We start from the raw sequence: 14867 nt of genomic DNA, 5'->3' as shown, positions 1-14867 counted from the left end.
CATATGTAAAACCAGACACTGTAAAGTCACACTTTAAAACCAGTTCTGCGCCTCTATACTATAGCAATCTGCCATTGACTCGACGTTATACCATTGACTGGGCTATCAAATGAAATGTCACTGAAAAGGTTATACCTATAATGTGTTAAAGCGTCTGCACGCTTCCCATCCGAAACAGTTTGCTTATATTATGATGGAATTTTGAGCAGTTTTTTCTTCTTTTTGGTCTTCGGGAAGGTTTTTGGCTGTTCGTGCACAAATGTTTTCTTCGGGAGGCAAGCTGAAGTTTGGAGCCGAAGTCTAAGCCCCTTCTTCGGTCATTGGTCAACAATAAGGATTCATCAATGAAATGTTTGTTGTCATTCAACGATAGATGACTCGTTTTCATGCACATTATTTAACTTGAGAAATACTGCCCCAAACAATTTAGTTAGATTTAAAATTGCACGACTAACATCTACTCAGCAAAAACATCAAAAATGAATGACAGATTTCTTAAATTAATTTGGACTATTTTGAGGAAGTGTATACTGGCTACGGCATCTCAGGATGGACAAACAGTACTATTGCCGCTTTTAAGGGAGGCACCAGCCGAAACAAAGCATTTCGGAAGCCTATAGGCATTGTCACCACCCAGACTGTCCAGTAGATGGAGCTCCTGACGTGTTATGCTGTATATACACACAGACAGCTCTGTGAAAAGAGAGAGAGACAAGAGAGTGAGAGGGCCCCACCATACAGATAGTAGCTCTACAATGAGCTCTGTCACTTCACACTGTACAAGTGCACTGGCTGGTCACTTCAACTCTTTTTTTATGTACGTCCCCAATTTGAAAGTGTGCAGAGAAGGAAAGATGCAGAGAGCAGAGAAGGATTTAAAAGAGAGGGATGAAGAGAGATGGAGAGTGGTGCAGGCCAGGTTAGATGCCCTCACTGCCCAGGATGTGTGTTATGGCTGGGAGGGAGGGAGGTTTTGCTGGAGCGTGTGCTGCTCTGCTCTAACCCTAATCCCACTCTCTGATACACCATTGGCACATGCTATTCTAATCTCCCTGATTGAGGAAGGCAGAGGGAGGAGGGGTTGGAGTAAAAAGGGAAGAATGGAGGAGAGATTATAGGAGAGCGAGGGAGGGGAACGGAGAGGAGGAATGACCGAGGGAATGGTAAGGCTTAGCAAATGAAAATGGAGAAAGAGAGCGCGAAAGCGAGAGAGAGAGAGAGGGCGTTAGAGAGGGATAGGGGACCGGGGGACTGATCAGGATTATAACCTGTCATTACCCCTCCCTTTGACGTTGGTGAAAGATGACACCATATGACTCTGCAGATTCTCGCAGCTTTCGTGGTCAGATGACCCTAGAGCTGGGTCTTTCTCTCAAACCTGATCAGCAGCCGGCCTTTCCCCTGAGTGTGTCTCTCTCTCTCTCAATCTCTCTCTCTCTCTCTCTCTCTGTCTCTCTCTCTGTCTGTATGTATGTATACTTGCCCTAGTGCTACAGCAGCCTAGAGTGTGCTGTTCTCTTATTGGGAACATCCGTGGATGTCCCAGATTATTGGGTTTGTGTGGGCCTAGCAGAGAAGCCTTGTGGCCCAGAAGGACATTACATTACTGGCAGGTTAGATAGAGAGACAGCTGGAACCTCAGGAGGCCTGCTTGCTGGCTCTGTCTGATTCTGGTTGGGAGAATTCATGAATGATGCATCTTCTAAGTATCAAACATGACTTGTTGGTACAGTTCAAATGTAACACGCTGATGTAAGAAATTATAACTATTGTAACTATTTTATTACCTCAAACTGTATGTGTAATCTGTGTGTGTGTATATACAGTGCCTTGCGAAAGTATTCGGCCCCCTTGAACTTTGCGACCTTTTGCCACATTTCAAACATAAAGATATAAAACTGTATTTTTTTTGTGAAGAATCAACAACAAGTGGGACACAATCATGAAGTGGAACGACATTTATTGGATATTTCAAACTTTTTTAACAAATCAAAAACTGAAAAATTGGGCGTGCAAAATTATTCAGCCCCTTTACTTTCAGTGCAGCAAACTCTCTCCAGAAGTTCAGTGAGGATCTCTGAATGATCCAATGTTGACCTAAATGACTAATGATGATAAATACAATCCACCTGTGTGTAATCAAGTCTCCGTATAAATGCACCTGCACTGTGATAGTCTCAGAGGTCCGTTAAAAGCGCAGAGAGCATCATGAAGAACAAGGAACACACCAGGCAGGTCCGAGATACTGTTGTGAAGAAGTTTAAAGCCGGATTTGGATACAAAAAGATTTCCCAAGCTTTAAACATCCCAAGGAGCACTGTGCAAGCGATAATATTGAAATGGAAGGAGTATCAGACCACTGCAAATCTACCAAGACCTGGCCGTCCCTCTAAACTTTCAGCTCATACAAGGAGAAGACTGATCAGAGATGCAGCCAAGAGGCCCATGATCACTCTGGATGAACTGCAGAGATCTACAGCTGAGGTGGGAGACTCTGTCCATAGGACAACAATCAGTCGTATATTGCACAAATCTGGCCTTTATGGTAGAGTGGCAAGAAGAAAGCCATTTCTTAAAGATATCCATAAAAAGTGTTGTTTAAAGTTTGCCACAAGCTCTGGTCAGATGAAACCAAAATTGAACATTTTGGCAACAATGCAAAACGTTATGTTTGGCGTAAAAGCAACACAGCTGAACACACCATCCCCACTGTCAAACATGGTGGTGGCAGCATCATGGTTTGGGCCTGCTTTTCTTCAGCAGGGACAGGGAAGATGGTTAAAATTGATGGGATGATGGATGGAGCCAAATACAGGACCATTCTGGAAGAAAACCTGATGGAGTCTGCAAAAGACCTGAGACTGGGACGGAGATTTGTCTTCCAACAAGACAATGATCCAAAACATAAAGCAAAATCTACAATGGAATGGTTCAAAAATAAACATATCCAGGTGTTAGAATGGCCAAGTCAAAGTCCAGACCTGAATCCAATCGAGAATCTGTGGAAAGAACTGAAAACTGCTGTTCACAAATGCTCTCCATCCAACCTCACTGAGCTCGAGCTGTTTTGCAAGGAGGAATGGGAAAAAATGTCAGTCTCTCGATGTGCAAAACTGATAGAGACATACCCCAAGCGACTTACAGCTGTAATCGCAGCAAAAGGTGGCGCTACAAAGTATTAACTTAAGGGGGCTGAATAATTTTGCACGCCCAGTTTTTGATTTGTTAAAAAAGTTTGAAATATCCAATAAATGTCGTTCCACTTCATAATTGTGTCCCGCTTGTTGTTGATTCTTCACAAAAAAATACAGTTTTATATCTTTATGTTTGAAGCCTGAAATGTGGCAAAAGGTCGCAAAGTTCAAGGGGGCCGAATACTTTCGCAAGGCACTGTATATATGTGTGTGTGCATGTTTCTCCTGCGGTATACATTTTGGCATTTGTCAAATGTTTCATCCATCCTAAACTGTCCTTCCTGGATCCCATTTGAATTCTAACCTTACACCACTGCTTGTCTCTGTCTCCCCCCTCAGAACCATGGCAGAGCTGGACCTGAGCCTGAGTGATGCTCTTATGGACAGTGTGCCCCAGGCTGGCCCGGAGGACCTGGTGGAGAGGGACTTTGTGGCCCAGCTGGAGGCCGAGGCCTTTGACGACCAGGTGGGCGAGACTGTGGGCAAGACGGACTACATCCCCCTGCTGGACAATGACGGGAACAGGGCAGGTGAGCTGACTGGAGGGGACGGGGTTAGGGGGATGAGGGAACGGGAAGGAGGGAGGTCATTGAGCTCAGTCACTAACACAATCATAGGTCATAAGTGAAGGTGAGCATAAGGGGTTGGTTGATCGATTGATCGATGACAATGGGAATATGAATGAACACCTGCCATGTAGACTTATTAACCTACAGTGGATAACCTCAGACTGATGCACCGCTGGGCTTATCACTGTACATCCATCCTAACCAGGGGGCAGTGCTTAGTGAAGGGATGTGTAAGACTCTCTCAGGGTAATGCAGGGTGATGTGTAAGACTCTCTCAGAGCAATGCAGGGTGATGTGTAAAACTCACTCTTCTCTCAGGGTAATGCAGGGTGATGTGTAAGACTCACTCTTCTCTCAGGGTAATGCAGAGTGATGTGTAAGACTCACTCTTCTCTCAGGGTAATGCAGGGTGATGTGTAAGACTCACTCTTCTCTCAGGGTAATGCAGGGTGATGTGTAAGACTCAGGGCAGTGCAGGGTGATGTGTAAGACTCACTCTTCTCTCAGGGTAATGCAGGGTGATGTGTAAGACTCAGGGCAGCGCAGGGTGATGTGTAAGACTCACTCTTCTCTCAGGGTAATGCAGGGTGATGTGTAAGACTCTCTCAGAGCAATGCAGGGTGATGTGTAAGACTCACTCTTCTCTCTGGGTAATGCAGGGTGATGTGAAAGACTCACTCTTCTCTCAGGGTAATGCAGGGTGATGTGTAAGACTCACACTTCTCTCAGAGTAATGCAGGGTGACGTGTAAGACTCACTCTTCTCTCTGGGTAATGCAGGGTGATGTGAAAGACTCACTCTTCTCTCAGGGTAATGCAGGGTGATGTGTAAGACTCACACTTCTCTCAGAGTAATGCAGGATGATGTGTAAGACTCACTCTTCTCTCTGGGTAATGCAGGGTGATGTGAAAGACTCACTCTTCTCTCTGGGTAATGCAGGGTGATGTGAAATACTCACACTTCTCTCAGAGTAATGCAGGGTGATGTGAAAGACTCACTCTTCTCTCAGGGTAATGCAGGGTGATGTGTAAGACTCACACTTCTCTCAGAGTAATGCAGGATGATGTGTAAGACTCACTCTTCTCTCTGGGTAATGCAGGGTGATGTGAAAGACTCACTCTTCTCTCTGGGTAATGCAGGGTGATGTGAAATACTCACTCTTCTCTCAGGGTAATGCAGGGTGATGTGAAAGACTCACTCTTCTCTCAGGGTAATGCAGGGTGATGTGTAAGACTCACACTTCTCTCAGAGTAATGCAGGATGATGTGTAAGACTCACTCTTCTCTCTGGGTAATGCAGGGTGATGTGAAAGACTCACTCTTCTCTCTGGGTAATGCAGGGGGATGTGAAATACTCACTCTACTCTCAGGGTAATGCAGGGTGATGTGTAAGACTCAAGGTAGTGCAGGGTGACATGAAAGACTCACACTCTTCTCTCAGGGTGATGCAGGGTGATGTGGAAGACTCACTTTTCTCTCAGGGTAATGTGCTTGGCTTTTATTGTTCCCATCTCCATCAATGACTTCCTTCCATCTATTCTTCCTTCCTGGAAGAGATGAGCGAGAGAAAGAAAGAAAGAAAGAAAGAGAGCTCTACAAATCTTCTTTCACATTACCCCCACGCCACACACTAACATGGGTGTATATCTATTACCCATGTATGTTTCTGTAATTGTACTCTATGTGTGTGTCTGTCTATAATTTGATTATGGTGTGTCCAAGTCTGTAAATTGTTATGTCTGAAATTTGTCTGAAACATTTTCCCCACTGCTGTTGTCTTGGTTGGATCAGGTATCCCTTGAAAAACCTATTTGATCTCAATGAGACTAACCCGGATGAATGAAGGTTAAACGAACAATAGGTGGCCGTACTGGAGCGCGTGCAGCCAAGCGTCTTAGAGTTTCACATGCTGTATGAGCAGATCATGCATGTTCTAATGAAAGGAAGCCCAGGATTAGTCCTTAGCGTATGAGCTTCACCATCTACACCCAACCGATACCACCTTTAATCCATGGTATTGAATGTGCGGATAGCTGCCAAAGTCTAATCTCACTTTAATTCAGACCTCCGTGGTTTCTGGGAAGGGCTTCCATAATTAGGCACATAACTAGGCCCAACGGTGTAGGCAAACTATAATCCTAAAAGTGAGAAGAAGCGTGTGTGTGACGTTACATGGCCTTATGTAAGCAACTCCAGATAAGAGACTGATGAAGCCAGACAGCGCTGGACAAGGCCTGCCATTTTGGGTCTGACGGTGTGTCACTCCAGCGGCTGCGGCCTGATTTTAGTGGAGTGTTTGTGTGTGGGTCCAGCAGACTGTGACTCAGCTGTAGGCCACGTCTCTTGTCCAGACAGTCTGTCCAGAGTTGCAGACTGTGTGTGGGCAGTTTTCCATGATGGTCAACTTCAGAAGTACCTTAGGCAGAAATTAAGTGTTGGTTCCAGCTGACGCACCAACACGCCTTGTTGGTGTGTGTGTGTGTGTGTGTGTGTGTGTGTGTGTGTGTGTGTGTGTGTGTGTGTGTGTGTGTGAGCAGATGCCGACTCTGTGTTGGAGAATGGCGAGCAGGACGCCCAAGGGGCACAAAAACCTGGTAAGAGTTGATTCCCAGAATTTTCCACTATGTCCCCGGCCACTCTGAACGTACCACCTGATCATTCTCATGCACCTTCGTTCGTCACGCCTCTTTCTGGTCCTTTACTTCCCACTTCCTGTGTCCTTGTCATTTGCTTGAGTTATTTCTCTTTTTGAGTGTTTTGACTGTGTGTGGTTGGGTTGGCTCCATTCTTACTTGTATAGTCAACCAAGGAATTTCAGGGCAGGATGTGTAAGGTTAGTTATATAGTGGTAGTACAGGATGTGTAAGGTTAGTTATATATTGGTAGTACAGGATGTGTAAGGTTAGTTATATAATGGTAGTCTAGGATGTGTAAGGTTAGTTATATATTGGTAGTCCGGGATGTGTAAGGTTAGTTATATATTGGTAGTCCAGGATGTGTAAGGTTAGTTATATATTGGTAGTCCAGGATGTGTAAGTTAGTTATATATTTAGTTATATATTGGTAGTCCAGGATGTGTAAGGTTAGTTATATATTGGTAGTCCAGGATGTGTAAGGTTAGTTATATATTGGTAGTAAGGATGTGTAAGGTTAGTTATATATTTGTAGTACAGGATGTGTAAGGTTAGTTATATAATGGTAGTCCAGGATGTGTAAGGTTAGTTATATATTGGTAGTCCAGGATGTGTAAGGTTAGTTATATATTGGTAGTCCAGGATGTGTAAGGTTAGTTATATATTGGTAGTCCAGGATGTGTAGGTTAGTTATATATTGGTAGTCCAGGATGTGTAAGCTTAGTTATATATTTGTAGTCCAGGATGTGTAAGGTTAGTTATATATTGGTAGTCCAGGATGTGTAAGGTAGTTATATATTGGTAGTCCAGGATGTGTAAGGTTAGTTATATATTGGTAGTCCAGGATGTGTAAGGTTAGTTATATATTGGTAGTCCAGGATGTGTAAGGTTAGTTATATATTGGTAGTCCAGGATGTGTAAGGTTAGTTATATATTGGTAGTCCAGGATGTGTAAGGTTAGTTATATATTTGTAGTAATTGGTAGTCCAGGATGTGTAAGGTTAGTTATATATTAAGGTTAGTAGTAGTCCAGGATGTGTAAGGTAAGGTTAGTTATATATTTGTAGTAGTCCAGGATGTGTAAGGTTAGTTATATATATTGGTAGTCCAGGATGTGTAAGGTTAGATGTGTAAGGTTAGTTATATAATGGTAGTCCAGGATGTGTAAGGTTAGTTATATATTGGTAGTCCAGGATGTGTAAGGTTAGTTATATATTGGTAGTCCAGGATGTGTAAGGTTAGTTATATATTGGTAGTCCAGGATGTGTAAGGTTAGTTATATATTGGTAGTTATATATTGGTAGTCCAGGATGTGTAAGGTTAGTTATATATTGGTAGTTATATATTGGTAGTCCAGGATGTGTAAGGTTAGTTATATATTGGTAGTCCAGGATGTGTAAGGTTAATTATATATTGGTAGTCCAGGATGTGTAAGGTTAATTATATATTGGTTGGACCTTTTTGAGGTTCAACGGCATCGTGTCACACACAGAATAACGGCCTTGTACCTTTACAGTCTTTAATTTCCTATTTATAGCGAGGTTCATCTTTACCTTGCTCTTCTCTCTCACCTGTATCCGAGAGGCTGAATAGCCATTACTACTGTTCACAGGAACTCTATAGAAGTTACAGAATCTCCTGAATTGTGCATAAGAACCTTGAAGGGACAAGAAAGAAGGTGTTTCTGTGAACACTCATGTTCTGTGAACACTCTCAAGTGCTGCCGTGGATCACTTCAGTTTCTCAAGCGCTGAAGTGCTGTCTACTCTCGTCCTTCCATCTAAAAGGAGGTGTTCTGTGACTAGCTGAGCAGTCTTTATCAGAGTGTTCTGCCTATCTGACGGAAGCTTCATTATTGCCTGTCGCCTCTGAGGTAATTAACTAACTGCAGCACTGGAGGGATAAAATGAACTCTGCTCTGCCGTTATGCCATCTCCTATTGAACGGCCCTTTTAATTACCCACTAGCAGACAAACGTGTGCCGTAGGACGTCTGCATATATTTCAATACAATTCAGCAAGGGGAATTCCACTTCATGTGTGTCTGTGTGTGTGTGTGTGTGTCTGTGTGTGTGTGTGTGTGTGTGTGTGTGTGTGTGTGTCGTGTGTGTGTGTGTGTGTGTGTGTGTGTGTGTGTGTGTGTGTGTGTGTGTGTGTGTGCTTTGTGCACTCCTTTTCTTTCTTTGCTTCCATTTGCTCAGTCTAATTCCTTTGCCATTCTGACAATTCCAATCCACCACATGACCCTTTCTTGAAATACTGTGCATGGCCTTGATGAGCTTGAAATTGCATGGAGGAAATAGTTAGTGTGATGCACCCATGCTCTGTTACACCAACACATACTTACCACACAAGTACAGTCCGACTCTCTCTCCCTTCAGCCCAGAGTTGAATAAGACTAGAGAGCTTGTGCCCGTTGGCAGTGTGGCTGTGCCCAGCATGTCATAGTGCCCGCCTGCCTTGCCCATCTGACCGTGGGTCGATGGGAGGGTGTTACTGGGGAGCAGGACTGCGGGCGGTCGTCTGGGTTGGCATGACCTCTGTCCGTCTGTCTGTCTCTGTCCCCCGATCTGTTTGCATGCCTCGGTCAGCCTCAGTCACTGCGGTTACAAACTGTGTCTGAGTGTGTTAGGGCAGTATGTGTGTGTGGCAGGGATATGCTGTGGGACAGGGGTGCTCTCAGGGAGGATGTATTCTGGACTTCCAGACCAGGCTCCAGACTTGGAGCCTGTATTCACTTAATCCTGTCTGACTCTTGATTTGCCTCAAATCCACTGTAGGACACAAGAGGATGTCATCAGCTATATCATAGCGATGTTGCGTAAATAGAAGATATGTCTAAATGAAATAATGTCTATCCATTGATAGTAGGAGATTAAGATATGTTTATATGAAATAATGTCTACCCATTGATAGTAGGAGATTAAGATATGTTTATATGAAATAATGTCTACCCATTGATAGTAGGAGATTAAGATATGTTTATATGAAATAATGTCTACCCATTGATAGTAGGAGATTAAGATATGTTTATATGAAATAATGTCTATCCATTGATAGTAGGAGATTAAGATATGTTTATATGAAATAATGTCTACCCATTGATAGTAGGAGATTAAGATATGTTTATATGAAATAATGTCTATCCATTGATAGTAGGAGATTAAGATATGTTTATATGAAATAATGTCTACCCATTGATAGTAGGAGATTAAGATATGTTTATATGAAATAATGTCTATCCATTGATAGTAGGAGATTAAGATATGTTTATATGAAATAATGTCTACCCATTGATAGTAGGAGATTAAGATATGTTTATATGAAATAATGTCTATCCATTGATAGTAGGAGATTAAGATATGTTTATATGAAATAATGTCTATCCATTGATAGTAGGAGATTAAGATATGTTTATATGAAATAATGTCTATCCATTGATAGTAGGAGATTAAGATATGTTTATATGAAATAATGTCTATCCATTGATAGTAGGAGATTAAGATATGTTTATATGAAATAATGTCTATCCATTGATAGTAGGAGATTAAGATATGTTTATATGAAATAATGTCTATCCATTGATAGTAGGAGATTAAGATATGTTTATATGAAATAATGTCTATCCATTGATAGTAGGAGATTAAGATATGTTTATATGAAATAATGTCTACCCATTGATAGTAGGAGATTAAGATATGTTTATATGAAATAATGTCTACCCATTGATAGTAGGAGATTAAGATATGTTTATATGAAATAATGTCTATCCATTGATAGTAGGAGATTAAGATATGTTTATATGAGATAATGTCTACCCATTGATAGTAGGAGATTAAGATATGTTTATATGAAATAACGTCTACCCATTGATAGTAAGAGATTAAGATGTGTTTTTTATATATATATAATAGCCACCTACTGGTGATGCAATTGTGCTAGACTACTTGCACGTAGCATCTGGTCTTTTCTGGGTACATTGATTCCATTTATCATTATCAAAAGTAACCTTTTGTAGAGTAGAGTAGAGTAGAGTAGAGGCAGGAGGTAGTAACTAGATCAGAGAATTGAGAGACGTAAGGTAAATGCAGAGACGGTGGGCAACGTTTGGGAGCCATGAGAATGAGTGTGTGTGTTTGTGTTTGTGCTGCATGATGCAACTGGCTGCGACGCATGTAGGTATGCCACTGCATGGGCAAATGCTTGGAGTAGGCAGGTGTTGTAGTTGGCAGAACTGGTTCTGTTGTGATCACTTTTACTAACCAGCACTGTTGTTCTCTTCCCTATCGCCCCTCTCACCCACCATGTCCCCCCACTCCTATTCATACTCTTATCTCTCCATCTCACTCTACCTCCTATCTACCATTCATCTCTCTGTCTGAGTGTCTCTCTCTCTCTCTTCTCTCATCCTCTTTTTCTTCCTCTCTTCCCTATCTCCCCTCTCACCCACCATGTCCCCCCACTCCTATTCATACTCTTATCTCTCCATCTCACTCTACCTCCTATCTACCATTCATCTCTCTGTCTGAGTGTCTCTCTCTCTCTTCTCTCATCCTCTTTTTCTTCCTCTCTTCCCTATCTCCCCTCTCACCCACCATGTCCCCCCACTCCTATTCATACTCTTATCTCTCCATCTCACTCTACCTCCTATCTACCATTCATCTCTCTGTCTGAGTGTCTCTCTCTCTCTCTCTTCTGTCATCCTCTTTTTCTTCCTCTCTTCCTTCCTCTCTTCCCTCAACTCTCCTCTCTCTTCCCCTTCCCCAACCCAAGCTTCAGAGGACTAGAACAAGCCACCGCCTGAGTGTCACCAGTGCTTCTGCTTCTCTACACCTCTCCTCTCCCACCTCAGTACCCCCCCCCCCCCCCCTATAACAACCACACCACCACCACCGCAATGCCCATCAGCCTGGAGACCTCTGTAGGAAACATTGTGGAGCCTCTCCTGACTCTCGCCAGCCTTCCATCAGAATATGGGGGTTAGGGTGCTCCACTGCCGCCAGCACAAGTCTACTCTCTCTCCTACTCCGAGCCTAGAGGACTAAATGAGCAGAAATAAGCCTTCACCTACACATATTATCAAGCACACAAGCACACAGTAGCTATGCAGGTACAGACTCATACACACAATGAACACACACACACACACACAGATGCTTTGAAATACTCTACTCATACTCTGGTTGGAGTGTAGGGTCCTATACATTTTTTGTTTGTTGTCTGATTTTTCTCCGTTTTGTTTTTCCAGGTTTCCATTTCCCCCAGTTTTTCTTTCTTTCAGGTTTTCAATTTCAAAATCACACTTTTTTAAATAGAAAAACAACTGAATTGGATGTTTTAAGTCCATGTTTTAACAAGAATGTTTAAACCACATCAGGAGACCACTTTTGAGGTCTGGGCAAATTTAGAAATCTCGATTTTTGGGTGTAATTACCCTTTTAATTCTAGTGTGCAACTAGCAACAGGCTGTTGTTTAGCAGTCAAAACAAAAAACACTTGAATGATGCGAATAATCATGATATCATTCTGCCAGGCAAGCACAGTCTACTTTGTAGTTAACATTTCAACGAGAAGGGTGTTGGGAGTCTTTCCATCTACCAGAAGGTTTTCATTAGCATCATCGCTAAGGCCACACAAAGTGGTAGCCACACGCACCACTCATCCACAGACGAGGAGTTCTCGTTGCCTCCGCAGAAAGTTGCAGGAAATATACGAATCACTGATGCATTCTGTTCGTGTCATGATGAACTTGAGCAAATTAATACATTTTCAGGACATTTAGTCGATCCCCTATTAAGTCCAAAACATTCTAGAATATTGTTGAATTCCGCTTTAACAGCTGGATTCCGTGATTCTGTCCACGTCCCCCGCATCGCACATTTTCTAGGGCCCTAGATGAGTGTTATAGGTGAGAGTACTGTTAATATGGCTGGTCATGATGACGGAGTACCGTCACAAACACGCCTGCCTGTCTGTCACCCTGTCCTCTTCTCATATCCCATATGGCCCCTTGGGCTTTTTTACATATTGTTCCAGGCAGTGATGCATACTACTAGTAATTGTAATATATTGCACACACATGGGCACGCCAGGATTACTCTTCAACACACTTCTTATTTATTCATACGTGTAGTTTACATACTCACCCACACTCCTTATTTATTCATACGTGTAGTTTACATACTCACCCACACTTCTTATTTATTCATACGTGTAGTTTACATACTCACCCACGCTTCTTATTTATTCATACGTGTAGTTTACATACTCACCCACACTCCTTATTTATTCATACGTGTAGTTTACATACTCACCCACACTCCTTATTTATTCATACGTGTAGTTTACATACTCACCCACACTCCTTATTTATTCATACGTGTAGTTTACATACTCACCCACACTCCTTATTTATTCATACGTGTAGTTTACATACTCACCCACACTCCTTATTTATTCATAAGTGTAGTTTACATATTCACCCACACTCCTTATTTATTCATACGTGTAGTTTACATACTCACCCACACTCCTTATTTATTAATATGCATAGTTTACATAAGTGTAGTTTACATACTCACCCACACTCCTTATTTATTCATACGTGTAGTTTACATACTCACCCACACTTCTTATTTATTCGTGTAGTTTACATACTCACCCACACTCCTTATTTATTCATAAGTGTAGTTTACATATTCACCCACACTCCTTATTTATTCATAAGTGTAGTTTACATACTCACCCACACTCCTTATTTATTCATAAGTGTAGTTTACATACTCACCCTTCCACAAAGTTTCTCGACCCAATTTACAATGTAGCAATCTCTCTCGTTCAATTCTCTCCCTCTCCCTCTCTCTTTCAATTCTCTCGCTCTCCCTCTCTCTCTCTTTCAATTCTCTCGCTCTCCCTCTCTTTCTCTCTCTCTTCCTTGTGTCACTCACTTTCTTGGTGATGTTTTATTATGCTTCAGTTGACAAGTTCATCTCCACACACAGACACACACACACACACACACACATAAACTTTGATTTGATTTGACCCACAGTACCACTGCCAGCCGCTCTCCTCCCGTCAGCACCTTGTCTCTTACTGGGACAGCTCTGCCAGCCTGCTCTCCTAACACCAAACTCACGCTGCTTCTATCTCCGATGTCAGGTTGTCTCTGTCCTAAAAGTCTGGGCTGTTTCTGAAAGTCACATTTCTCTCTAACACACTACTTTTTAACACATGCCACTCGACGTGAAAGTTTGCACGCTTTCTCATTCATCTGTCTTTTGTTTCAGTTCAGTTTAAAGTAAGTCAAGTGAAAGTTAAGGATGACTTAAACATATTTGCGAGGTTTACCAACCTCTTTTCCCCTATGGCTTTGCTGTTCTGAGAAAGTCGTCCCCTTGATTTTGACGACTCTTCGTGTGGTTGATATCAAGCCTCCCCCTCCTCCTCTGCTGGATAGCGCATCTGTGTACAGCGCTCGTTTTCTAGACTGTCCGCCCGTCGTAGTCTGTCCATCTGTCTGCACATTGTGCTAATAAACTCTTCCACAACCTGGCTCTGCATTCCTCTTTCTTCACCGGTTAACCTCCAATTAACCCCTAGTTGATTCTGTGAATGTTGCTTTGTGCTTTTCGATGTTTGTCGATCCGGTCTTTTTATTTCCCGTTCAAATGATATCGTGAAATGTTAATTCAGTCCGCCGAACTCTCTTTTTCCTGAAGGCGTTGAAAGAGTGGAGCTCCGCTAACACCATTCTTACCATAGTAACGTTTCGATGCTGTGTGTTTTTGCCATGTTACAACTTACATTAGACATGACCCTCTGTTTCAGAAGCCTGCTGGTGGCCAAAACTGGTACACTTTAACAGGGCTTTTTTTTTAAATAGCCTGTCTTAATATACAGTATAATATATTATTAATATTAACAGACAAACTTCTGAACCATCCATTTTAAGGATGGGCGATTTAAATGGAATTCATTTGATTAATTCAAATGTATGTTTTTTCACAACATTCCATTTGCCTGAATCGCCAGAATGACGGGGTTTTTTTCTTCGTTTTATGACTGTTTGTGTCCGCTTGTTTTAATGTTGTTTTGATGTTGACGATCTCTCAAGCACAAGCCCACATGCTAGTGTTAAGCCAGACAATCGTTCTATTTAAAGTCTAGCCAACTTGGCTCTATTTGCTAGCTAACAGTTGAATCGTTATAAACACACCCTTCTGTTCGTCTTCAACTGTTTGAACACACTCCTTCGCTCCTTCTGCTGTGGCTCTGCGCATTCCCATTTTACACACACACACACACACACACACACACACACACACACCAAACCCCTGCCACTCACAGCAACAAATATGAATCACTTCTTCCTCTCTGACAACAAGCAGTTTCAACTCGCTGTTTGAGGTTTGGTCCAACAGAGTCATTTCTGTAATAGAGGAGAAGTTAACCTTTCTACCTATTCCCTTTT

The 14867-nt window shown here is 42.3% G+C and overlaps 1 protein-coding gene across 24 annotated transcripts in view; it reads left to right on the top strand.

The window, feature by feature from the left end:
* The window catches only part of LOC139367067 (microtubule-associated protein 4), a 120702-nt gene that overhangs the window by 27882 nt on the left and 77953 nt on the right, over positions 1–14867 (top strand). For 18 of the 24 annotated variants that reach the window (XM_071105043.1, XM_071105062.1, XM_071105061.1 and 15 more), the window contains exons 2-3: positions 3534–3724; positions 6300–6356. In XM_071105043.1, the coding sequence (XP_070961144.1) occupies positions 3538–3724; positions 6300–6356 (244 nt within the window). In that variant the 5' untranslated portion in view covers positions 3534–3537. The remainder of the gene's footprint in view (positions 1–3533; positions 3725–6299; positions 6357–14867) is intronic. The other 6 variants (XM_071105059.1, XM_071105058.1, XM_071105051.1 and 3 more) reach the window with 1 other exon arrangement.

This window comes from Oncorhynchus clarkii, chromosome 15 (genome assembly GCF_045791955.1).
Source record: "Oncorhynchus clarkii lewisi isolate Uvic-CL-2024 chromosome 15, UVic_Ocla_1.0, whole genome shotgun sequence".
Classification (NCBI taxonomy): Eukaryota; Metazoa; Chordata; class Actinopteri; order Salmoniformes; family Salmonidae; genus Oncorhynchus; species Oncorhynchus clarkii.
This window is presented reverse-complemented; position numbering and strand designations above follow the sequence as displayed.